Below are 24,272 nucleotides of genomic sequence, written 5' to 3'. Positions count from 1 at the left end.
GAAAATTTGTTGAATACTCTTATTTTGATGCTTTAGTTTTTTACGGTAAAACTCTTCTCGAAGAGTTTCCGTTTCTTTTTTTTTGTCGTCCGTTAAGAAATTAGCGACTTATTTCTATGTCTGGTTCAATAGAGGGAGATATTAATCCTACCCCTTCGTCTCTTATTACTAATGCACTCATGTTTAATTTGAATACTATATGGCGAAAATTTTTTATTCAAAATTTATAATAATTTAGGTCACATGACTCACATCATTCCTTTAGTTATATTTTTTACTATTTCAGAGTTTTATATAAAAGTTTGTTGAATAAAAGTGAAAGGACTATTACCATTAATTTTTTTTTTCCTTTCAAAAAAGACTCTTACAATTTTTACCGCACTCTTTTTTAAGGTAACGTCGCCTCGACTTTTCCATTTCTTAAAAAAGAAAAGACCAAAAATAAATAAAATACCACACGTTTTATAATAATTAGGTTTTCTTTCTTTTTCCCTTTATTATTTTAACCTTTTCTTGCCCACAAAGCGAAGATTGGCATCATCATCACATCATTATATAAATAGGGGAGTCGGCTGGTGAAACTGCCATTTTGCAGAGGCCAAAAAATTATCACCTAGAGAGAGAAAAAAAAAATACATTCAAATCGAAAAATCACCTTTTTCTAGGGTTTGTTAAAATTAGCTGCTCTGGATTTCTTCTTTCTCTCTTCCGTGGCTTCCTTAGGTTATGCCGTTTCACCTACAGGTGATTTTATTATTATTCCTCCGTATTTTGTTTTTTTTTTTTTAATTTTGGTTGTTTTTTTGAGTTGAATTTATGAATTTGTGGTTGTATATTGTGTTTTATATGAATTTGAGGTCAGATCTGAACGTATTTGATTTTTTTTTAGGAATTAATTAGTTCTGAATCTACGCGTTATGAATTGTTTGCTTTTCATATTGAATTGTGCTTTGTTAATGAATTCGAGGCGTTGTAATACAATTTCTCGAGCTAGCACCTGTTTTAATGTATTATCTGATTTTTCGGCTATAATTTATAATGTTTATTTTGCTTTCCTATTAATCTCAAATTAGGGCTGATGTATGCATGATTGAGTTTTTATTTGCTTGTGGAGCTAGTTTTGTGTGAGTCTCTTTTATTGTGGTGTATGAGAGATTGATTTATCCAATTTGATTGGGCGATTCCGGTTACATGGATTGAGCATTAGCACTCCTTGCTATACAGCTATAGTTACATTAAGTTCCGTTTGCCTCGAGTTTTTTAGTTGTAATGGCGAGAGATGGATCTAGGATTTGTAGTTTATGGGTTCTGATAGTGACCTTAAATTATATACAATAATAATTTGGTTCAAAGTCAAATATTTATAGATATTTAGTGGATTTCTTAATAAATATACAGAGTCTAGTTGGTAATTGTGAGATTAGGAACCTCTAGTTGTAAGGGAAATGATTGAATATTGGAATGATATGTGCTTTAATAGAGCGAATAGATATGGAGGATTTGTGCAACTAGTTTGGGTTTGAGGTTAGTTGACTGATTGGTTTGGTAGGTTGGGTGTATTCTTTTACCAGCTCAATGCTTGGAATCTGGTGATCTTGTGGATTTTGGTGGTGACTTAGTCTTTTGGGTGTTTGTTAAGTTTTGGCCTTTTGAGGGTTAACTTATTGAGTTGCTAAAAGTTTTTGAGGTTTAGAAAGTATCATTACCTTAATGATCTTCTAGGTAAGTCTTCAAAGCTGGGGTTTCAGCTATTTAATTGTGTAGTTGTAATTGTTTTTTAGGCATTAATGGTTGTAAGTTGCACCTTATGTGTGCATAGCTGTTACAGTGGTTTTTCTATCTGTTAATTGCTTATTAAATAGGCATTGCGGCGAGATGCACCATAATGTAGAATTTTGCATGTATAAACTTGTAACGCCATTTAATGATTTAATTATGTGTGCATGTTGTGAATATTCATATTCATGCTTTGAGCTGCAAAAATTATGCGACTGGCATCAGATTCACAATTTTCTATCCATCTTTTTAGTATTTGTTCTTGTCTTGTGTATGCTTTACGACATTTATGAGTGTCTCAAAAATGATCATGTGGATGTAATTAACAAAATATATGGTTGCGTTCTAATTATCCATTATTGTCCTACTGATAACTTGAACAGCGGTGGAGACAACCGGTCTCTGCTACTCTTGTTTCATGTGTATTTACGTAAGGAAATTGTAAGAGGTTCCTTTTGAGTGCTCACCAGTTAATTATTTGCTTTATATTTAATTAGTCAAATAATGCTATTCCGTCATTTTCTCAAGTTCTTTCGTTTTCTTTGTTAATTCTTTTCCAGGATTTGGTAGATTTCAATTCCAGGGTATTAATATTACTTAGGACATGGAGCAATTGTACCTTTGCTCAGTTCGCTTCGAGTGCCAAGCTTTTTCATTCCAGGAAGTCCTTGATTGGCGGTTCCTCATCCGTGGAACTTTCCTTCTTGTTTCTTTTGTCAATTGCACTTAGTGAACAGCTTCTATTGAATGATCAGTACAGGAGGACAAATGCGAATTTTGTATAAGCTAGGTGTTGGATGTTTTGCTCAATTCCATAAGTAAGCTGCACCCACCTTGTTATGATGTCAGTTGTTACTGTACTGTTAACTACCTCGGCAAGTCTATTGTTCCTAGTGCATCACCAATACAAAACCCATTCTGGATCGTTTGGAACCTTCCTCTGAGGTATTGATATGGGTTGTGTGTCTGCTTATCCAGTTGTTTATGTTTGTAATAGCATCGCACAAATCTTTAATGTCTCTTTCCTTATGTGCAGGACTAGAGTCAGCTGATGTTTCTACGCATCGTTGAGAGTTAGATTGCATTTTACCCACTTTTGTCTTAGTTTCTAAGAATCTTCATCAGGATTCAGTTAACTGGAGTATCAATATCAGATTAGAGCGTATTTGAAGCAAGGAGCTAGTGTACTTTTCAGAAACACTGTCAACTGGATCTTGAGCTGATAATTCATCCTTCTGAATTGGGCTTGTTTCGGGTCTTAGTTGTGAAGTGAGATCAACATGCTCTTCAGCATCTATGTTTCCTTGCTTTCTCTGCCTTGTTATTATAGTGGATTTGTTAGTGCGGTATATTTGATGAATAAGGCTGTCAAGCCCATCCATCTTATCAGTACTGGTTTTGTTCTTGTCCGTACTGCAGCGGAAAACTGACGGTTGATTTTGCTGAATCAGCCAGGCTACTAGTTCCTATTTAATAATTCTCTTTCCAGTCAACTAGTGAAGAGGAACAACTCCACGTTGTTTTTATTGTCTTTATATCTCCAATAACCGGGTGTCCTTTGTGCTACTGAACCTCCAAAAAATGGAAAGGTGCGATGGTGAATTTTTTCCTTACAGTTAGCACTCTTTATTTTCAGTTTTTGCTCAACATGTTCTGGTGATGGCACAGGTACAAGATAATTAAGGAAGTTGGTAATGGTACATTTGGGAGTGTGTGGCGAGCTTTGAATAAACAGACTGGTGAAGTGGTAGGTTTGGATGTCTTACAAACAAGAAATAAATTACTGATATTGCTGCTGTTGGAAGTTCTTCTAAAACTACTCATTTATGTACCATAGGTTGCAATTAAAAAAATGAAGAAGAAGTATTATTCCTGGGAAGAATGCATAAACTTGAGAGAAGTCAAGGTAAAATGAGATTCTGCCTTAATAGTTACCCTTGCCTTTTCCTCTTTCGAATGCAATTAATTGCTTATTCTTTTGCAGTCATTGAGGAAAATGATCCATCCAAATATCGTTAAGCTCAAAGAAGTGATTAGGGAGAATGACATTTTGTACTTTGTGTTCGAATACATGGTATGTGATGGTTCTTGACCATCTATTTTTTTATGAATCAGTTATATTTACCTATCTAACTCCATGTGGACTTTTCTCAGGAGTGCAACTTATATCACCTTATGAAGGACAGGCCTAAGCTTTTCTTAGAATCAGAAGTGAGAAACTGGTGCTTCCAAATATTTCAAGGTCTTGCATACATGCATCAACGAGGATATTTTCATCGCGACCTTAAGCCAGGTGATCATGGCTGATTCTCTTTGAGTTAATTTGATCACAGCTTCTGTGAGGATCTTTTCATTTATCAAATTGAAGGGTTGGATCTCCTTGCTATTTGATGGTGAAGACTGAAGGTGGAAAGCTAATATTTCCAAAGCTATGCTTTCCCCCTTTTGCATTTCCTCTGCAGTGTTGAAGTTCAAACTCTCTTTTTCTTATTTTGGATTTGACTTGCAGTCCATGACAGCATGTTACGGCATTTCATCAGAATGTTCTTTTCAATTTTCAGGATTCTGATCTGACATGTTTTTCTACTGTTGTACAGAGAACTTGTTGGTTTCAAAAGATACAATAAAAATTGCTGATTTCGGTCTTGCTCGGGAGATCAATTCTCAGCCCCCATATACGGAATATGTCTCAACTCGCTGGTCAGTGCATCCCTGATCTGTTTTATCTTATTTGAGCAAGTTACTCAGGTGATCTTTTCTTTTTTCCTTTTTCTGATAGCTGTCATGTGGAACTGCAGGTATCGTGCCCCTGAAGTTCTTCTACAGTCACCAATCTATGGTCCCGCTGTCGGTGAGTATGAAATTTTTAGTATCTATTTGAAATTTTGTTGCTCTTCCCCCTTGTTTAATCTATTGCTTTTCTTCGGTTTTATTATTGATTCTCTCTCTTATATCCAGATATGTGGGCAATGGGTGCAATAATGGCTGAGCTATTAACTCTTCGTCCTCTATTCCCGGGTTCAAGGTGTGCATTCGCCTTTCTGATTTTTTCCCTTTTTGTTAATGCATTTTCTTCTTCTATACTTTTGAACTACAGTTCAATTTCAATTTACATGTGCACTGATTATTTATATAAGGGGTGATTGGTAGAGTTGAGATGGGTTGGGCTATGTGATGTTCCGATCGTGTATCAGTTTTCTACTGCTGTTTAATTTTTATAGACGTTAAATGATAGTTTCATAATGGATAGTTGGATTTTGGACATAGTAATTTTGCCATATATTTTCCTTTTGCTGAAAATTGTCTCATTTTTGGTGCAGTGAAGCAGATGAGATCTACAAAATATGCAGTGTTATAGGTACTCCATCAAAGAGTGAATGGGCTCATGGACACGAACTTGCAAATTCTATCAACTACCAGTTTCCACAGGTCCAATGTGTTCTCCTTGTTTATTTTAAATAAAGGGGACTAGAAAAGTTCTGTTTTTCATGAGCTGATATAAATAAGCCTTGATCTCTAAAGGTTTTCCTACTCATCCTCTCCCCATCATGCGGTTTTGATTCTTTAATCCCAAGAGATTTTTGTTTTTTTCACAAATATGTGAACAAGTGGGCTCTATGGTAGAAATTTAGAGTGCCTGTTTTATCGGTCATACCCTTTTGTTTTTGGTTAAATTTGTTTGACACCTCCTTTGTGGTTTGATGTGGCAGATCGCTGGTGTAAATCTTTCTTTGTTACTCCCATCTGCCAGTGAGGATGCAGTTAATCTAATCACTGTAAGATCTTGAGAAAGCAATTGCGTTTATCTTATGAATTTGTTTGATAGATCTTTGCAGCAGAAGGAGAAAAACCTTCTTTTTAAATTTACTTCCCTGTTCTTAATGTTTGAAATATGGCACTAAGGATAACTGAGCTGCTTACTTGGCATCTCACCTATTCTTGTTTCCTGCAGTCGCTTTGTTCGTGGGACCCTTGCAAGAGGCCAACAGCAGTCGAAGTTCTTCAGCACCGTTTCTTCCAGGTGATAAACTTCTTCTATTTGTGAACTATCAATTTTCTATCTCCTATTTAGAGTTCATGGAACTGATATCGGTTTTGATATGACAGAGTTGCTTTTATATACCTCCATCACTACGTTCTAAGGCTGCTGTTGCTAGGACTCCTCCATCTGGTTTGTTCTTGTTATTTTTAATAAAGCTTTTCTGGGAGTAATTGGGTTTTATATTCAAAGAACTAATCAGATCTTTGGCGGTTGCAGCTGGAATGAAGGGTGCCGTGGAGCAGAAAACCAATAGGTGGTCATCTGGTACAATAACCAACTCAAAACCTCGTAGCAACTTCTCTCCTGTCAAGTCGCAATTTAGCCCAGGTAGCATATAAAGATCTGACATAAATCGTAATAGTTATTGGAGCTATTATTCTTCCTGCAGAGCTTTAAAAAACCACCATCTTCTGTTTTGGATCCAAACATGAAAGCACCATGTTCCTTTCTAGTCTGTTGACTCTGTACAAATGGTTTATTTCCTTTGTTCTAATGCATCTATGATATTTTCTAGTAATCACCTCGTAACATGTGTAACAGGTGTCCAAAGGAAGTTGCAACTGAATTATCAGGTATTTGCTGTGGAGAATTTCGAATTGTTTTTTTTAACAGCCCAATAGGGGTAGATATCATCAGTGTCCTGCTTCATCTAATTTATACCAAAATTGTTTTTGTCCAGGACGCGACGAAGAATGATAAATCCCTAAAAGGCTCTATTAAGCAGCCAGCAAAATATCGTCCTCCTGCAAGGAATGCTCCTGGTGAGTTCCAACATTAAGCTTCTACTGTACAACTAGTAGTTCCTGGATAAAGGTACTTTTGTGTTATTTGTATTGGTTCCTAATGACTGTTTTATGTGGCAGTTGTTGGTTCTGCGGTGAAGACTCGTGCAGTCTCTGATGCTGCTGAGAAGCTTGCCAACATGAGCATTGGCTCTGGTAGGGCGCCTATAAAGCATCCATTGCCTCAGCCTATGAAGGCAGGAGGGTTGCATCCATTGCCTCAACCTATGAAGGCAGGAGGGTTGCATGGGCCGCGTGACGTGTTCCTGGGACGATCTCAAGATATTATGCCTGGAAGAAGCTATTCGAGGAAAGTCGCAGGATGAAGAGATGGTCGGTCGTATCCGGGGTGTGTTTTCTTGTGATGGTGTTTTCTAGTAATTGTGTTGTGTGCCTGACTACATCTGGATAAGTTTGGTGAGAAGCTGTTTATGTATGTTATGCCAGTTTGTTTCCTTTCGGTGATACAGTAGGATGTTGGGAACTGTGTGTTAAATAAACGTTGTGGTTGTGTTTGAAATAGATTTTTCTCTGACCAACATTTGCTATAAATAAATGGTGTGATGGTGTTTTAAATAGTATTCTTTGACTTGTATTTGCGATCGTCGTTGCAATATTACGTTGATGTTTTGACAGCTGAGTTTCCTAAGGTTAAGTGGTCTCTGACCAGATGCTTACTCTATCTGTCGTAGAAAATCTTTGCACGGTAATTTGATTATTAGTAATACCGCGTTGAGTTCGTCAGCAGATGCCTTGTTTCCTTGGTGCGCTTTGCATATGCTTGCTGATCTACAATTTAGTGTTAAAAGCAATACCTTAAAGACTAGGTTCTGCAGAGGTGAATATATGGTCTAAGGTCCTGTGGATTCAAAATGAATGTGACCATATATATACATATCCTAATCTTTTTCTGTTTATATATGCAAATATATTATTCGAGACGAAAATAATGGATTCAGTATAACGCGCATACTTTGCCTTAGATGAAGCTAAATAATCATTTTGCTCTCTTCGTCATGTCTTCCATTCCTCTCTTTATAAAATCCATTTCTGTTTGAAGCTTACGTGCGCGCACACACAAGCACAGAAACACGCAAAAGACTTGGGAAAGAGCGCTTACTGAGAATATGGAGTTGAAAGCATACTGACTTACATGTCGGGTTCTCATAAATTTCACGTAAGATAAAAAGGTTTTTTCATCATCAAAAACAGTTTGATTTCTGATTTCTTGCATTGCATTGCATTGCCAAAATGAAAAGAAAAAAGAACTCCAAAAAAAAAAAAAAAATGGAGATTGCTCTCCAATCCCCTAGGGGTAAGGGGTGGACCTTCTGTTTGATTCAATCTCATATAATTGCTGCTTTCGAAGCGGCGGAAAGAGAAGAAGGAAGAAAGACATTGTGGGAATTTCAAGGACAATGGAAAATTCAAATTACATTAACAACAATAATTCTTTAGCTTATGATGGTCGGGTGACGAATAAATTACTTTCCGTTGCATCTCATATTACAGTTAAAATATAATGGTATAGCCAGTTTTCACACTGGTCAATGAAAAATAGCCAGCGTTTATCAAGTCAATGAAAAATAGCCACTATTTTGCTGCAACAGGGACAGGTCCAGTATAATATACGGGAGTTCTGGTGCATTTGTATACGAACTCCAGCATATTATGCTGGACCGGTATACTTTGCTAACTCCTGTAAAATTTGCGGGAGACTGGAGCACCAGTGCTCCAAACTCCAGTATATTATACTGGACAATTATACTTGCTTGAACTCCCGTAAAATTTGCGGGCGTATTTTTCCGGATTTTGAACAGTGTTTTCGCTCAGATTTAAAGTGGCTAAATTTCGATGACTTTTGAAACTTAGCTATTTTTCAACGACCAGTGGTAAATCTGGCTATTTTTGAATTTCTCCCCATATTACCTCATTATCGAGAACAATTTTGAGATATTGGCGTTGACTTGTACAAGGCAATTTTAGAAGTAATTATTAAAATAGTAGCTTTATTTCAACATATTAAATAACAACGACAAGGTTAGTTTCATAGATATAGTATCATATCAAAATCTAGACAAAGAGTTAAATAAGTTTACAACGACGACGACGATCCAGTAAAATCCCACGGGTAAAGTAAAAAATCATGGCATACGGCATACAGGATTCGAACTCATACGGGTAAAGTTAAATAAGTTTATTTGCTGAAAATTGCAAAAGTTGAATAGTAAGTAATATTCTTGGTGGAATAGTATCGTATTCTAGAACGTCCTAAACTAAAAAGAAGAAAATTTGAATTACAAACGGGGGAATTAGAAAAGGAGATTTTTTGTTTGTTCTTGTTTTCTTTTTTTTACTTTTAAACTAAAATTAATAGAAGAAACTGATATTTTTACCCAAAAAGAGAACATAGTGTATACCTTTGCTTCTCCTTAAGTTATCTTCTAATAAAAAAGAAAGTTATCTTATGTCCAAAAATAGAACAAGTTTCGAAAAATTTGACACTCAATTTAATGATTGTGTTATTGTGAACTGTGCTGGCGGGAGGTAACAGATACCTGTTAGAACAGTCCAGATTATGGTTGTCCAACGGGACGGGACGGCCCGTCCCGTCCCGCGTCCCGTACCGGTCCCGTCCCGTCCCGTCCCGTCCCGGTCCCGTCCCGTCCCGTCCCGCTTCAAGTTAAATGGGATGGGCCAATGTTAAACGGGACACGGGATGGGATGGGACGACCATTTCGTCCCGTTTGTCCCGTCCCGTTTCGTCCCGTTTCGTCCCGTCCCGTCCCGTCCCGTCCCGTCCCGCGTCCCGTCCCGCGTCCCGCCAGTTTTTTTTTTTTTTAAAAAACTAGCCGTTGGGCAACGGCTTAAATGGCAAAAATAGCCGTTGCCAACGGTCCAAACAACCCCTACCCCCTGTACCCCTTGTAAGGGGTAAGCCTAAGGTTGAACGTCCCAAAACATCACTTGTATGGAAATTTTTAAACATGATAAAGTCAATCATCGTGCTATCTGTGAAAAATGTAAGCAACAATCTGCACACTCAGTAAGTGGTGGGACGGGGGGTTTAACTAGACACTTAAGAAGTGCTCACAAAGATTTATGGATACAAGCTAACATAGAAGCCGGAAAAATTATAGATCCTACCATCAGTTCTGGAACTCCTAGTGGATCTGGTTCTAATCAAATTCAACAACAACTTGACCCTGCTTCTGGTCATGTTTTACGCAAATATAACAAAGATAGAGATCGTGAGAACTTAGCAAAAATGGTGGTTGTCTGTGGCTTACCTTTTACTTTTCCTTCTCACCCTACTTTTGTGCATTATATACAAGAAACTTATAACCCTGCTTTTCAAAGTTTTCCTAAGACCACGGTTAGAAATGATGTTTTTAAATTTCAAACTGAATATCTTCAGTATATTCGTTGTGTATTTTTTCACTTAGATTGTAAAGTGTCTATCACATCTGATATAGGTCGTAGTCCTAATGGTTGTGATTATTTAACTGTTACATGTCATTGGGTTGATCATCACTGGAACTTGCAAAAACGTATTATTGGTTATAAATTTGTTGATTCAAAACACACTGGAGCATATATTGCAACTACTGTTCTACAAATACTTGATTTTTATCGACTTGTTAATAAAGTTCTAACTATCACCTTAGATAATGCGTCTGCTAACACAACCGCGGCAAATAGCTTAAAATCTAGACTTTGTCCAATTAATCCAATAATTTTTCATGTTAGATGTGCATGCCATATTTTTAACTTGGTTGTAAAAGATGGTCTTAATTTATTTTCTGATGCTTGTAGTAAAATACAACATGCTTGTGGCTATATTTTTCGTGCTCATAAACAAAGTAGAATTCGTGAATTTGCTCAACAATGTGCTAGTGCTGGCCTTCCATTTAGAAAAGTTCCAAAAGATGTTTGTACTAGGTGGAATTCTACTTATGAAATGCTTACAATTGCTTATGACTATCGGGTGCCCATTCAAAAGGTATTTAATATGCATAATGCTTACCCTGTTGATCAAATTGTTGATTCTGATTGGGATGAGATCAGAGAGCTTACTAAATTTTTAGAAAAATTTTATTATGCTACAAAACAATTTTCTGATATATATTATCCTACTATTACACAAATATTATGGTATATTTGTGGAATTTCTGTTGTATTTGGTAAGTATAAAAAAAATCCAACTTATGCACCAGCCATTAAAGAATTATATTTGTATTTGAGATTTGAAAGTTCTATTAATAAAATAAAAGGCTCTAAGCGATGAATTATTTTTATGAAATGTCTTAGTTACTTAATAGTTAATACTTTAAAATTATATTAAATAAATTATAACTCTATTATAAATTTATATTTACTAGAATATTTCATAACAAGTCTTTTGTTTTAATATTTTATAATTCTTTACTTAGTTTTCTAATTTTCGTTTTAACATACTAACATAGTAACATTTAAGTTTATTAAATAAGTCAAAAATCTAGCCGTTGCAAACTTTAAAAACATAGTAATTTTCAAAAAACTAGACGTTTTTTTATTAAAAAAAAAATACACTTAAGGCCCACGAACCCGTCCCGTCCCGTCCCATCCCGTCCCATCCCGTTTGTTAGCGGGACGGGATGGGACGACCGTTTCGTCCCGTTTGTCCCGTCCCGTTTCGTCCCGTCCCGCCACCGTCCCGCTTAAATGTCGTCCCGTCCCGTCCCGTCCCGTTAATTTCGTCCCGCCCCGTCCCGTTGGACAGCCATAGTCCAGATACGTATAAATTGGTTCAAACACTACCACTACCAAAAAAATTGGCGATTGTGTGATCTACAAATAGCAATGATAGAGAAAAAAATCAGAGCTTTTAGCATCATCAGCTTTTGATACCATTTCCTTTGGTAGATGAAAATTGTGTAACAAAGAAAACAACTAAGAGACATCTAACCAAGCCATTCAACCAAAAACTGAATGCAAAATAAAGGCCAAAAAGAATTTGAAAAAATCAGGTATAATTAGAGATGAAAAAATGCCATGACATAAAGGCAAAAAAAATTGATCAGGAGCTTTCTTCTGTAGAATGGAGCCATTCCAACTGGAAAAAACTATATACTTCAATATGAATGAGCCTGGTGTAATCTCACCATGCACGACGAATATCGTGCATGGTGAGTTTAAGTTAACACTTTGAAGAAGCAAAATTGTTCCATTTCCCAGGGAATACCTTGATATTCTGTGGAAATTGCCAGCAACTATATGAAAGAAAAACATGCTTTAAAGGTATTGCTCTTGTATTCTATCTCTGTTCTGCTCCCACCACTGCTTCGCGTTGACCTCCCCAAATTTTTCGCGGCTGCATAGATGAATTAGAAGTTAGAAGAATCCATTTTGAGTAAGAACTATTGACACTTGATGTTCTAAGCATCTAATATAAACTCCAGAAACTTGTTCTTTACTATGGTTCTTGAATTCAGAAGTCAGAAGTAGGTGCAAAAGAGAGTGAGTTTCAATAGATAACCATCACTACATCTTATAAGCCAAAATTGTTTACTTATGGAAGAGCAAATAAAATGAATGACATTTCTCTGCATTAGAAGAGCATATTACTTCTAGTCTTTTTGATTTTTACTTGATGCACATCTTTATTAGGTAGCCAAAGGACTAAAAAAAAGGCAGCTCGATGCCCGAAACATCCACGTAGGATCTCAGGAAAGGCTGCACCCCAATGGGTGTGATGTAGGCAGCCTACTCTGATGCAAGCATCAGTGGCTGATTCCACGGCTCGAACCCGTGACCTATGGTAGCCAAAGGACTAGTGTCAACTAAATTTCCGGACCAAGTTCTCAACTTTCATCTTTTGTACACTGAACAAATCTAGCACATCAGAACAAGGGAACTAGAAAACAACAAAAACTACTACTACTACGCTTCAAGCAAGCCAGTTGGGGTCAGCATCGGCAGTATGAAATCTCACTGTCCATGCCGCTCCATATAAACCCGTCTTAAGTCCAAAACTGTAGAAAAAATAGTTATTGTGGCACTAGAAGCTCTCTACATTTCCACTAGAATAAAGATTTATAGCAAACATTTGACCTAAAGTAAATGTACTAACAAGGGAAGTAGAGAAGAGCTAGGAATTTGAAATACCTGAATCTTACACGCCGTAGCTCTCTGGTGCCATCAGCTAGTTGTCTGATGGTTATGTATACACCAGGCTCATCTTCTGCTATCCATTCTGACTCCATATCACCAGCATTACTCATGGAAATTGAAGCGTCTCTGGAGTCGGTTGTCATCCTTGACGCTTCCATACCGGGGGCATAAGAACTGGTTCCACCGTAGTTGTATTGGCTACTGCTCGACGGTCTATAATTTGTTGGACCCCAATCCTTGCTTTCCCTGGGTGATCCAAGCCTTGTATAGTTTGAATCTCTCTGCAGATAAAAGAAAACACATGAAATTCAACATCCTAGTGAAAGCTAATGCATAGTACATCTGATGCTTTTTTTAAGATTATTAAAAAATGGCATGTAAAGCTACAATAAGGGATCATAATGTTGTAAAATTTGAATAGCTGACAATGTACTTATGGTTAACTAATCCACTTTAAACCTAAGGTACAAAAGGGTATAAAGCAAATGCTATAATCAACTAATGAAGCAATTCTCAAGTTGTTACCACATGAATTTCTGTCATTCGGATCTGGTTTTTGAGTACTTTAAACTGTTCAATTTCTCCTATAGTTCAATCCCAGCTGTACTAGAGTTAGACGTCAAGCAAATCAAGAAAAATAGAGCTAATTTTTCAAATAAAATGTTTAATGATGGATGTATAGAAAAGCAGCAACAAGCTGGAGATCAGTTCTACACATATAAATACGAAAAAAAGGCGCGGCGTTCTTACTCCAAGCTCAGACCGCCCGGGAGTGTCAATAGCTTGCTGATGAAATCTCTGGACATTGTAGAGCTCCATTATTCTGTCAAAATTCTCACCCCACCATCTTTGAGCTTGCCATTTATCGAACATGTCCCGACTTCAAGTTAACATGTGAAACTAATGTCAGTACACTTAGGAAATTCATATTTTGTGCAGCTTAAAGAGCAAATTGGAAAGCTGGATTCCACGTACACATTCAATCAACTAGGCCAGTAACTCAGATAACATACATACACATCAAATGGAACTAAGAATGGTATAGTAGTAAAAATACAAGAAATTTCACAAGACAAGAACAGAACAAAAGAAAGCAAAACATCGTACATGATCTATTGTCTTTCGTCTGCTTTGACATAATGTCGATATGTAACATAATATGTGGGTATCTCGTGAAAATTTCCCAAACTTAACTAAAATTAGCAAAAGTTGCGTGTGTCTATATTGGACTCTTACACATCCATAACAGATATGTACCTGTTCTCGAGTCCATGTAACATGCACTCAACAAGACTTTGGACTAACTAATGGAGTTAAATGCATTGGTAGATGAATCTTTACATCGAAACTTAAGATAGAACAACAACGAAGAGAAGTATAAACATATATCAAATGATTAATGACGACTCAAATCCCTAAACCCTACTTTCTATTTTAAAAAAAGAGAAGAAGAAGTGGTGTGCATCGATTCTACATTTGAAGAAAGAATTGAATATTCATTGATGAATGGAAGGGACTGAAGATGGTCATGCCTATATTTTGAGGGTGTGAAAGATGAAAATTCTTAAGAAGGTTCAACTATACATGACAATCACCTTCATTTTCTTTGAATTGAAATCTTTAGACAAGAAGTTGAATATTTCCCACAATCAAGTTTCAAGATAAGAAGATTCTTGATATGTACCTAAATCGGATTTGTTTAAGATCATTTCCACTACTAGAACTAAACAAGACTCTGGGCAAACTTATGAATGAAAGGGACTAAAGAAGATCATGCATAATTTTGAAGGGTGTGAAGGAAGAAAGGTCTGAAAAAGCTGGCTTAACGGACTAGTTCAATACTACTACGACAATAACAACTACACTTCAATCCTATGGTCGGGTATATGAATCCTCACTGACCATGTTGCTCCATTTAAGTTCATCTAATATTATATATAGACAAGAAGTTCAATGTTCCCCACAATAAAGTTTGGGATTTTACACAATATAGCCCCCCCCCCCCCCCCCCCCAGAATAACAACCAGCAAATGTATATTTTTTTGTATATTAGTGTATAATACACATATTTTATACATAATCATTGTATATTTTTTGTATATTTGGCTAGCTATTGTAATAATTTTTGGCCGATTGGCAAAATGTGTTATGTTTCAAGATAGAAAGGTTCTTGATATATACCTAAAGCGGATTCGTTTGAGATCATTTCCACCACTAGGAAGAGAGAGAAATGTGATCTGAACACCAGGCTCCACCTGAGCAATCCACTCTTTTGGCCCCTCCTCGTCGGGCAGCACCACCTCACCTGACTGTGAGTAGACAGATTCTCTTTTATCATCATCAACACCACTATATCCTCCAGCAAATCTTGAATCAGCTCGAGGAGTACGATGATGTCGGGTACTTGTGAAATCCCAACCTGGAGGTGAACTTGAACTTCCTGGTTGATATGGAACGTCCTCTGAAATTGTTTCAAAATCAGGATAAGGTCTGTGACCTCTCCTGTAACTACTAGTTGGTGTACTGGACTTGCTGCTTTTACCAGAGACCTTTAATGCAATATCCTTTATCTGCAAAATTTTGTTGATACATTAGTTTTACACGAGACAAGTAGTACAAAATAAGGAAGATTCATTCATTGTTAGAAGATCAACAGAATTATCTTATTTTTGCTTTGTGCATCCGATATTCGAAATTCACTAACTTGACTAATCCGAATTCGCGTAGCATATATCACACTAAAGGAGGAAGCATCTCTTTACAGTTTTCCCATTCCTAAGACTCGAACATGAAATTTCGAGTTAAGGATTGAGGGATCCAATACATTACACCACACTCTTCGGTGGTTACGGAAGTATCTTAGCTTAAGAGTACAAGTCCAAAATTTGAGCTTGAACTTCAAGACCTATCCCAAAGAACAAGGCAAAAGATAGGCCAAATGACATTTTAATGTTGGTTTAACAATTAAATTACATATTGAAATCCTCAGGTGATTTAAACCATAGGAAGTGAAGCCAGTTTCCGCAGTAGCCATTAGTGCAGCAAGATCAGCAGGCAATTCAGCTATGGGCAGTGGCGAAAGTAGGAATTTCCGCAAGGGTGTTTAAACTTGAAAGAAGTGAAATGAATTCCGTGACAAAGGGTGTTCGGTATATGTTATACACCTTTAAACCTAATGTTTTATCTATATACACAGTATAATTTTTCGATAAAGGGTGATCAATTGACCACTGTTCGGATAATGTACCTTCGCCCCTGGCTATGGAGTTTGTATACTGTTAAGCTAAATTCAACTATTTTAGACATGAAACAAAAGTATATATGTGAAAAAAATACTAAACTTTTAATAAGTGTTAAATTTTGAAGCCATACTTTTGAAAATTAATGGGTTCAACGGTAAGAATATAAAGATTATACCTATCAAGTTTAAATTCTGAATCCGTCACCAAACTGTACGACATGCAAAAGAAAATAAAAAGAAAAGGAGGGGTCAAGTTTGATTGTCCAAAAGCAGTGACATTACTGTTTGGTTGTCCTTTGCAATACTTAAAGTCACCTACTTTCACGAGTTAACTTTCACTGCAGGATTGAGTAAGCAGAAGGCTGGAGAACAGTGAAAGGACAAGAATTCAATGGTGGGTCAGGTAAAAGAAACTTGGACATGTCTTTTCCAGACATATGAATTGTCTTTTGTCAGAATTTCCCTTACTTTGGATTTTATAGTATCAAATATTGTTCCCTTCATTTTCTTTGAAAATTCTAGGAGGACTCGACCAAAAAATATATTTAAAAAAAAGATGGTAAAGAATAACTCAATCAAATATGTAGGATCACTAAGATTTTCTAAAGCCTGTTCAAGGATTACTCTAAACGAGACATGACATAAAAGATGATTGTATTCCATCTTCTGTGTTGAATTACATATATTTAAATTCATATCTATATTGTCGTAAAAAAAACATAGCCTTGGTCAGAGGCGGAGCCAGGATTTTAAGCTTATAACTCAGGATTCTAATCTTTTTAAGTTATTAGGTTCTAAATTAATAATTTGTACATATTTAATAAAAATTTTAAGACAAATAAATTATTTGAACCAAATCTACTGGGTTCGGTCGAATCCGTGACCTAACATTGTGGCTTTGCCTCTGCCCTTGGTTGTATTTTGTAGGAAAAAGAGAAGGAAAAAAAGGTGCAGCATATCTGGCGTTCAAGGACGGAGAGTGATTCAAATTTGAACAGAGACAAAAAAAGAAGTTAAATGATTTCTTTTCATTGGCCCGATACCTGTGCTAATGGAAGCTAGATAATAAAATAGTCGAGATGCGCTCCTTTAGTTTAGACTTCACACCTATATATGGCATTATATGTCATAAGTTCGAGCTATGAAATCAGTCATTGATGCTTGCATCAAGATAAACTACTTACGTTACACTCCTTGGAGATATGATTTTTCCGCGAATGCTACACCAAATACGAAATACTTTGAGCACTATATGGCACTACGCTTGTGCACATCCGGGAAACACAATCACCATTTTAAAGATATGGGTCATCATATTATATGCTTCTAAGTGCACATGTGAGCTAGTTTCTGATATTATTTAGGTAGGGACATTTGGTGAACCTCCACTTCCACTGATATTTAATTATTATTACAAAGTTTCCCTTTGATCTAATTGGTCCGGTTAATCAACTTACAATTGTTTGTTAATTTATCACACAAAAGCATTCATCCGTTAGAAGCACAAATAATTTGTCACACTTATTTGTGCTTTTTAGGCTAATGATGAATGTTTATAATTAAAAAGAAAAGAAAAAACTCAAACCAGATTTCCCAATTGATTTAGAATCCGTTTGGATTGGCTTAAAAAAATGGATTTTCAGCAGAAATATCTTTAAAGCCAAAAAGGCAATAAGTTGGGGTAGTCCACTTATTGCTTTTGGCTTGTTTTAAGTAGTTTTTAATTTATTTTAAGTATTTTTTTAACTTTGCCAAACACTTAAAAAAAACTTAAGAAGAGCTTAAAAACTAATTTGACCAGCATAAAAGTCAATTCAAACACCCTCCTGATATCCTTAAGAATAATTTTCAACATTTTTTTCTCTCATAGATTCAAGGAACAGTATGAAATGCTCAACTAGCAACGGCGATCTTGTGATAACTAAAATCGAACACGTGAACTCAAATTATACTTTTTAAACTTCGTAGAAATTGAGATAGTTTGGGCTGATGAATATTTTTTCAAAACTACATACTTCAAACCAATATCTTTTTCAGTGAATAGCTTTACGTCATGAGTATTATATACTCCACACGAAAATCGAAAAAGAAAAAAAAATTGTGGCCGAAATTAAATAAAGTAGATAAAGGCTCTTATAATTGCATGATGATCAAAAAAGAAAATTCAGAAAAAGGTAAAGTTGGAATATTATGGGACCAAAGTTTAGACACATGATCCAAGAAATAGCACCCATTCAACATCTTAACCCCCCCCCCCCCCAACCCCCCCCCCAAAAAAAAAAAACGAAAACAAATACTCACTAGGCCAAGTTTTAGGGTCAATTAAGTCATTTTAATGATATTATAGTGCCCACTAATAAATACTACTCCCTCCGGTCCAAAATAAGTAATTTTTTGGCCTTTTTTTTATGGTCCAAAATAAGTGATGTTTCCAGATTTCAAGAATGAATTATGAGCAGNGTCCAAAATAAGTGATGTTTCCAGATTTCAAGAATGAATTAATTATTTTTTTTCGACATTGTCCTTGGAGTAAATAGTGTTGGAGTATGTGTTAGGAGTGTTTATGTGAGATAGTAAAGGTTAATATGGTCAATTTCATTGCTAATTAATGCTAAAAGATGGATTTCTTAATCTGTGTGAAAACATCAAAAAAATCACTTATTTTGGACCGGAGGGAGTACATCCTCTATTAATCTTTGGACCCTCAAACACATTTTGTGGTCCTCCTCCACTCCCCAAGGAACCAAAAAGTTTCATTCAACTCTTACCCCAATTCCTAGCCCAAACCCAATTGGAGATGTGGGCCCAAGCAATGAAAATATGGACCCCACAAAGATATATGGCTGAATTGACATGTAATGCAAAATTGCAAATTTATTAAATTACGAATGTGACGGGATTGTTAAGATCTCTTCACTTTAATTAAACTTGGACCTGAATCTTGAGAATAGAAAACATCTTGGTATGAAGCATTTTACGCACTTAATTAACTTATTAAACTTACATGAATTTACACTAATCGTGCCACTAAATTTCGAATACTAGAGGATTAAAAAAAATATAGAGAAATAATAGAGTAAGGGAAGGTATGGGATTAGAACCTGGGCCGTCAAGCTTTTGACTGAGTCTTTAGTATTGGGGGTCCCGCGTGGACCTTCTTCTCCTCCATCATCATCTATTTTTTGCTTACATGTTATACACGTCAACATCTCCCTTTAATCTCTGTTATACTCTACTTTACTCTCTTTGGTTCCTGCAATAAAAAAATTATTCGCATTAAATATTTGGATAAATCATATTTAGTTACTATAATTTAATGATTTGATAAGGTGAAATTATATATTACTACTAGTTAACTATGGTTTACAAAGAAAAGTTTACTGATGAAGTTACACATTTGGCCGCTTGACCAAAATATTTACATCTCCTAGCAAATATACATTTACTCCATATTAATCTCACACACACACACACACTATATATATATATATATATATATATATATATATATATATATATATATATAAAATATTGAGTTGGTGTAAATATTCAAGGCAGATAAATTTTTACCAAAGTAGGTTGTAGTGGTATTACATAAATTTGCTAATGATAAAACGTCCCTTAATAAAAATATGATTTTAAATATTACTATGAACATTTTAAAGGGGAATAGATGTTGAGTTCCACACACATAAAAAGAAATGTGAAATGAATATGACACCTCTTCAAAAAGGCTTTAAATGTCTGCTATACATTTTCCAGGAAAATTAAAGAGCCAATAATTTATTCAAGAAAAGAAGTCGGGGCATTTGCATCTATACCCGTTTTTTGTGCCACATTTTAACTTGTGCCCGCTTTGCAAAAAAATTGCAAGTGTACCCGCTTTTTCACATAACTTCAGCCCACGGGGCTGAAGTTTTTCTTTTGTACTGGAAAACTTCAGCTGAAGTTTTTGTCTTTGTAACCGAAAACTTAAGCAGTTTTCCAGCTTAAGTTTTCCAGTTATAAAATAAAAACTTAAGCAGTTTCCAGCTTAAGTTTTCTAGTTATACAATAAAAACTTAAGCTCTAGAGCTTAAGTTTTCCAGTTATAAAATAGAAACTTAAGCAGTTTCCAGCTTAAGTTTTCCAGTTATAAAATAAAAACTTAAGCAGTTTCCAGCTTAAGTTTTCCAGTTATAAATAAAAACTTAAGCAGTTTCCAGCTTAAGTTTTCCAGTTATAAAATAAAAACTTAAGCAGTTTCCAGCTTAAGTTTTCCAGTTATAAAATAAAAACTTAAGCAGTTTCCAGCTGAAGTTCTTATTTTATAACTGGAAAACTTAGTTATAAAACAAAAACTTCAGCTCTTTCCAGTTATAAAATAAAAACTTCAGTTCTAGTTTTCCAGTTATAAAATAAAAACTTCAAGTTTTTGTGTTGTAACTAGGAAACTTCAGCTCTAGAGCTGAAGTTTTTGTTTAGTAACCCGGAAACTTCAGCTCTAGAGCTGAAGTTTTTCAGTTATAAAGGGAAGCTGAAGTTTTTTAAAAAGTGGGTACGGATGCAAACAAAAAGACAAAGCGGCTACAGGTTAAAGAGGGGCGCCCAAATAGGGCGCCCCGTGCAATTTTTACAAAGAAGTCACCATCCAAAAATCAATAAGGGGAAATATTAACACTATTGTAATCAAACATGTTTCACTTTCCAAGAGATTGTCCTTTTGTCTCAAATAAGCATATTTATCAACAACAAAAAAAAAGAGGAGCCAAATATGAAGTAGTATTATTTTTGCATATTCCAATCCAATCAATATATCAACAAACCCCGTTATGCAGTCCCAACAAACTATGTGAAACAAATAAAAAGGCTTTAATTCAAAAACAAATGACAAATAAATAATATGGAAATGTTACGAAATGAGTTTATCTTCTATGCGGTAATATTATAATTACATGTAAATACATTGATAAGCATAAATTAGTAAATTAATAAAAAATAGTGATTAACCTATTATCAAAAGTTAAAACACATTGATAGTATAAAGAATCTTTACATTATATATATAATTTAAATCATTCAATTTGATTTAAAAATGACTTTGTACTCCTATACTTTTCCACCCAAAAAATATAAGAGCTTAAAAAAAGACAGTTCGATGCACGAAGTATCCTGCGTTCATGCCGGATTCGGAAAATGAGCGCATCCCAATGTGCTATAATATATGAAGTCTACCCTAATACAAATACCGGTGACTAATTCTACGATTCGAATCTTTAACATATAGGTCATACGGAGATAACTTCGCCTTATAGGAAAAAGAAAACTTGGTTCAGAATCCCAGGAAGTGAAATCAAAAGGGAAAAGAAAGAGTTGTTTTTATTGGAAGAAGAGATTCAAAAACAGTGATCACTAGTTGAATTCCAATCCCTAAGTTTCTTCCACTGTGCTAATAGAAAAAGCACAAAATAAAGAAAAAAAAAACAACAATATCTTTTTTTTAATTTCTTAAACTCCAGAACCGAAGTTCCTAACGCATATCCATTATCAATTCCTTTTATTCTTCTTTATGATCAATCCTTTTCTTCCTAATTCCTCTCTCAATACACTCAAGAGACGAAGTCAGAATTTAAAATCGATCAATCTAAAAAAATCATATTATTGCACGTAAACATTTAATTTTTTAGTGTATATATATAATTCGATTCAAATATAATAGTATTATTTAACTCATAGAATAACAACAACAACAATAACATTAACTTTTCCTATGTATTTCCACAATATGGGGTTTGAAAGTATAATATGTACGCACACTTTACCCCTACCTAGTGGATGTAGCTTAGTTAACTCATAGAATCCGTTCTAAATCTGTACGTACATACAGTATGTACGTACATGACATACTAATACATCAACCTATAAATACATATCACTCCCAAGAGGAAAAAAAGAAAAAATTGAGAGAGAAAAGACAATAAATAGTAGAATAGCAGTAGCTGCAGTAATAGCAGTACGAGTAGTAGTAGCAGAATAGGAGTTGAAAATTGAAACTGGAAAGAGGAGGCTTTAAAACATCATTGAGACATTGACTAATCGCTTTTGAAAATTGAATGAGCAATTTCTAGCTGTAAAATCAGCCCATTGAATGTACAAAAAACAGCTAATACTTTAAGTTTTTTCTAAAAAAAAAAAAAGCTGTATTCTTTTCCAAAAATGAGAAAATTAATCAAACCGCTCAGAATTTAATCAGAAAATTCATACCTGAAAGAGTCACCGAAGCTATAATTCAGCTAAAATCCACTCGAAAATTGATGAATTTACCATCCAAAGAGCTTTTATTTCTCTGCTCTGTTCTTTTCTACTTTTTTGTGAGTCCAAAACCCTAAGTAAGATATCAAATCAAATCAAATGAACAGTGAAAAATCCCTAGCATTAAGCTTCCACTACAGGTACGAAGAATCTTCTGCAAAAAATGGAATATTCGCCGGCGCCGGCAAACTTCCCGCCGGCGAATTTTCGGAGATTCTACGGCGTAAAAACCGGAAGTTTCAGATTCTTATATATACACAGAATCTTCAAGTACGTAAAATATCTGTATATAATACACACATTAGTGTGTGTCTGTGTGAGAAGGAAACAAATATAGAATGGAGACAAAGGAGAGAAGGAATCGGGATATATGTTTGAGGTATTTATAGAAGGATGTGACGCTGTCATTTTTTCTGGTGTCGTTATCTAACGGAAAACGTGTATTTTTAATATTTGTGCATAGTCTGATTGTACGTTGTGCATAAATGGATGTACTTTTTAATGTGGAATTGATAATTGGACTAATGGGTGAAGTGGACCAGATGGGCCCACCTGTCTAGTTGAAAAAATAATGTTAAAACATGAAGGCACGTGGCAAGATTTGAGTGGATGAGAACCATTAGGGTAGATCAAAATTGGAAATTTTTATTCCTAGTGTTGCCAAAATGGTTGCGATTGGAATCAAATATTCTTTTTAAGAATTTTTGTTGTGTTCTGTTCCAATTAAATAAAAAAAATCATGTTTCCTATTATTTAAGTGTCAAATTCCGATTTTTGTTTGTGACAAGTTAAAAATTGATCAAATCTAGAATTTCTTTTTGGTTTTCGTATGATTCAACTCCTAAAAGGACATTGAAATAATTACCAAATCACTTAGATAAAATCGAGATCTATTTAATAGTAGTTGAACATTCTTTTAAATACGTTTCTATTAGTAGTTATATGGACAATAACAATAAATTCAGTGTAATTCACAAGTGGATTTTGGGAACGTAGTATATATGGAGATCTTACCCTTATCTTGAAAAGATAAAGAGGATATTTTCAATAGACCCTCAGCTCAAAGAAAAATTAAAAAAAGAAGCTCATTCAAACAAAAGACTTGAAAAAATTTTAGTGGCAAAGTCAAGGTTTAAATTTTAGTGGCAGTAGTATATATATATATATATATATATATATATATATATATATATATATATATATATATATATATATATATATATATATATATATATATATATATATATANCGGATGAATCCTCTTTTGCCCTTGTAACTTTACCTCTGAGAATCTACATTTGCAGCTATGAACGTGTGTACATGGTCGGAAAAATTCTAGCTCACTTATATTTAGTGTATTTACCGTAATTGTTAACAATAACAACAACAATAAACTTAGTGTAATCTTACAAGTGGGGTTTGAAGAAGATAGTATATACGCAGACCTTAATTACCTCTACCTTGTGAATAAGGGAGAAGAAGAAACAGTAACAACAAGCAATAACAATTTACCGTAATTGTTACCGTCATACTTTGGAACAAAAATACCCCTATTTTGGATGGAGTGCCACGTGGCAGCACCAGATTAAAATGACCAATTTTTTTTCTTTTTTTTACCCAACCCGTTTTACAAAAACCCACAACCCGAACCATATTTTCACTTTTCAGTTTATCTAAAGAATTTTCTTTTTGTAAACTTAAAAAAGAATTGCAAAATATTTTCGTTTTTTTAAACTGAGTAGATACTGAAAAGATTTTGCAAAACAAATTGTAAAAACTGAAAAAATCATTTTTTTAACAAAATATTTTTTTTTGTAAAAACTGTAAAAACATATTTGTAAAAACTGAAAAAAATTGTAAAAACTGAATTTTTTTTGTAAAAACAGAAAAAAAATATTTTCGTTTTTTAACAAAATATTTTCGTTTTTTAAAAACTGAAAAAATTATTTTCAACAAAATATTTTCGTTTTTGAAAAATATTTTTTTT

At 34.8% G+C, this 24,272-nt stretch overlaps 2 protein-coding genes across 2 annotated transcripts; one reads left to right on the top strand and one right to left on the bottom strand.

Moving 5' to 3' along the window:
* LOC109233169 (cyclin-dependent kinase F-4-like) lies at window positions 579-7,195 on the top strand. Its single transcript, XM_019398949.1, has 18 exons — window positions 579-744; window positions 2,337-2,721; window positions 2,813-3,365; window positions 3,445-3,523; window positions 3,614-3,682; window positions 3,761-3,850; window positions 3,931-4,069; window positions 4,374-4,476; window positions 4,575-4,627; window positions 4,735-4,801; window positions 5,097-5,205; window positions 5,487-5,552; window positions 5,729-5,797; window positions 5,884-5,947; window positions 6,035-6,145; window positions 6,359-6,390; window positions 6,498-6,579; window positions 6,682-7,195. Exons 3-18 carry the CDS (start codon window positions 3,358-3,360, stop codon window positions 6,924-6,926), a joined length of 1,386 nt encoding a protein of 461 aa, XP_019254494.1. The 5' UTR covers window positions 579-744; window positions 2,337-2,721; window positions 2,813-3,357; the 3' UTR covers window positions 6,927-7,195.
* On the bottom strand, window positions 11,564-22,625 carry LOC109233168 (protein BREVIS RADIX-like). Its single transcript, XM_019398948.1, has 6 exons — window positions 22,238-22,625; window positions 19,096-19,247; window positions 14,935-15,323; window positions 13,504-13,633; window positions 12,748-13,034; window positions 11,564-11,953 (listed from the first exon to the last, which is right to left on the bottom strand). The coding sequence occupies exons 2-6, from the start codon at window positions 19,201-19,203 to the stop codon at window positions 11,875-11,877; spliced, it is 993 nt and encodes a 330-aa protein (XP_019254493.1). The 5' UTR covers window positions 19,204-19,247; window positions 22,238-22,625; the 3' UTR covers window positions 11,564-11,874.

Source organism: Nicotiana attenuata, chromosome 10, assembly GCF_001879085.1.
Source record: "Nicotiana attenuata strain UT chromosome 10, NIATTr2, whole genome shotgun sequence".
Classification (NCBI taxonomy): Eukaryota; Viridiplantae; Streptophyta; class Magnoliopsida; order Solanales; family Solanaceae; genus Nicotiana; species Nicotiana attenuata.
This window is presented reverse-complemented; position numbering and strand designations above follow the sequence as displayed.

Bases quoted from the DNA above. Each gene is read 5' to 3' on its own strand.
- LOC109233168 (XM_019398948.1), bottom strand. From the start codon at position 19,203: ATGTTGACGTGTATAACATGTAAGCAAAAAATAGATGATGATGGAGGA. The intron at 15,324-19,095 runs GTTCTAATCCCA...AAAATTTTGCAG, and splicing joins TCAAAAGCTTGACGGCCCAG to ATAAAGGATATTGCATTAAA. The intron at 11,954-12,747 runs GTATTTCAAATT...TCATCTATGCAG, and splicing joins CTACGGCGTGTAAGATTCAG to CCGCGAAAAATTTGGGGAGG.
- LOC109233169 (XM_019398949.1), top strand. The intron at 3,524-3,613 runs GTAGGTTTGGAT...TATGTACCATAG, and splicing joins ATAAACAGACTGGTGAAGTG to GTTGCAATTAAAAAAATGAA. The intron at 3,851-3,930 runs GTATGTGATGGT...GACTTTTCTCAG, and splicing joins ACTTTGTGTTCGAATACATG to GAGTGCAACTTATATCACCT.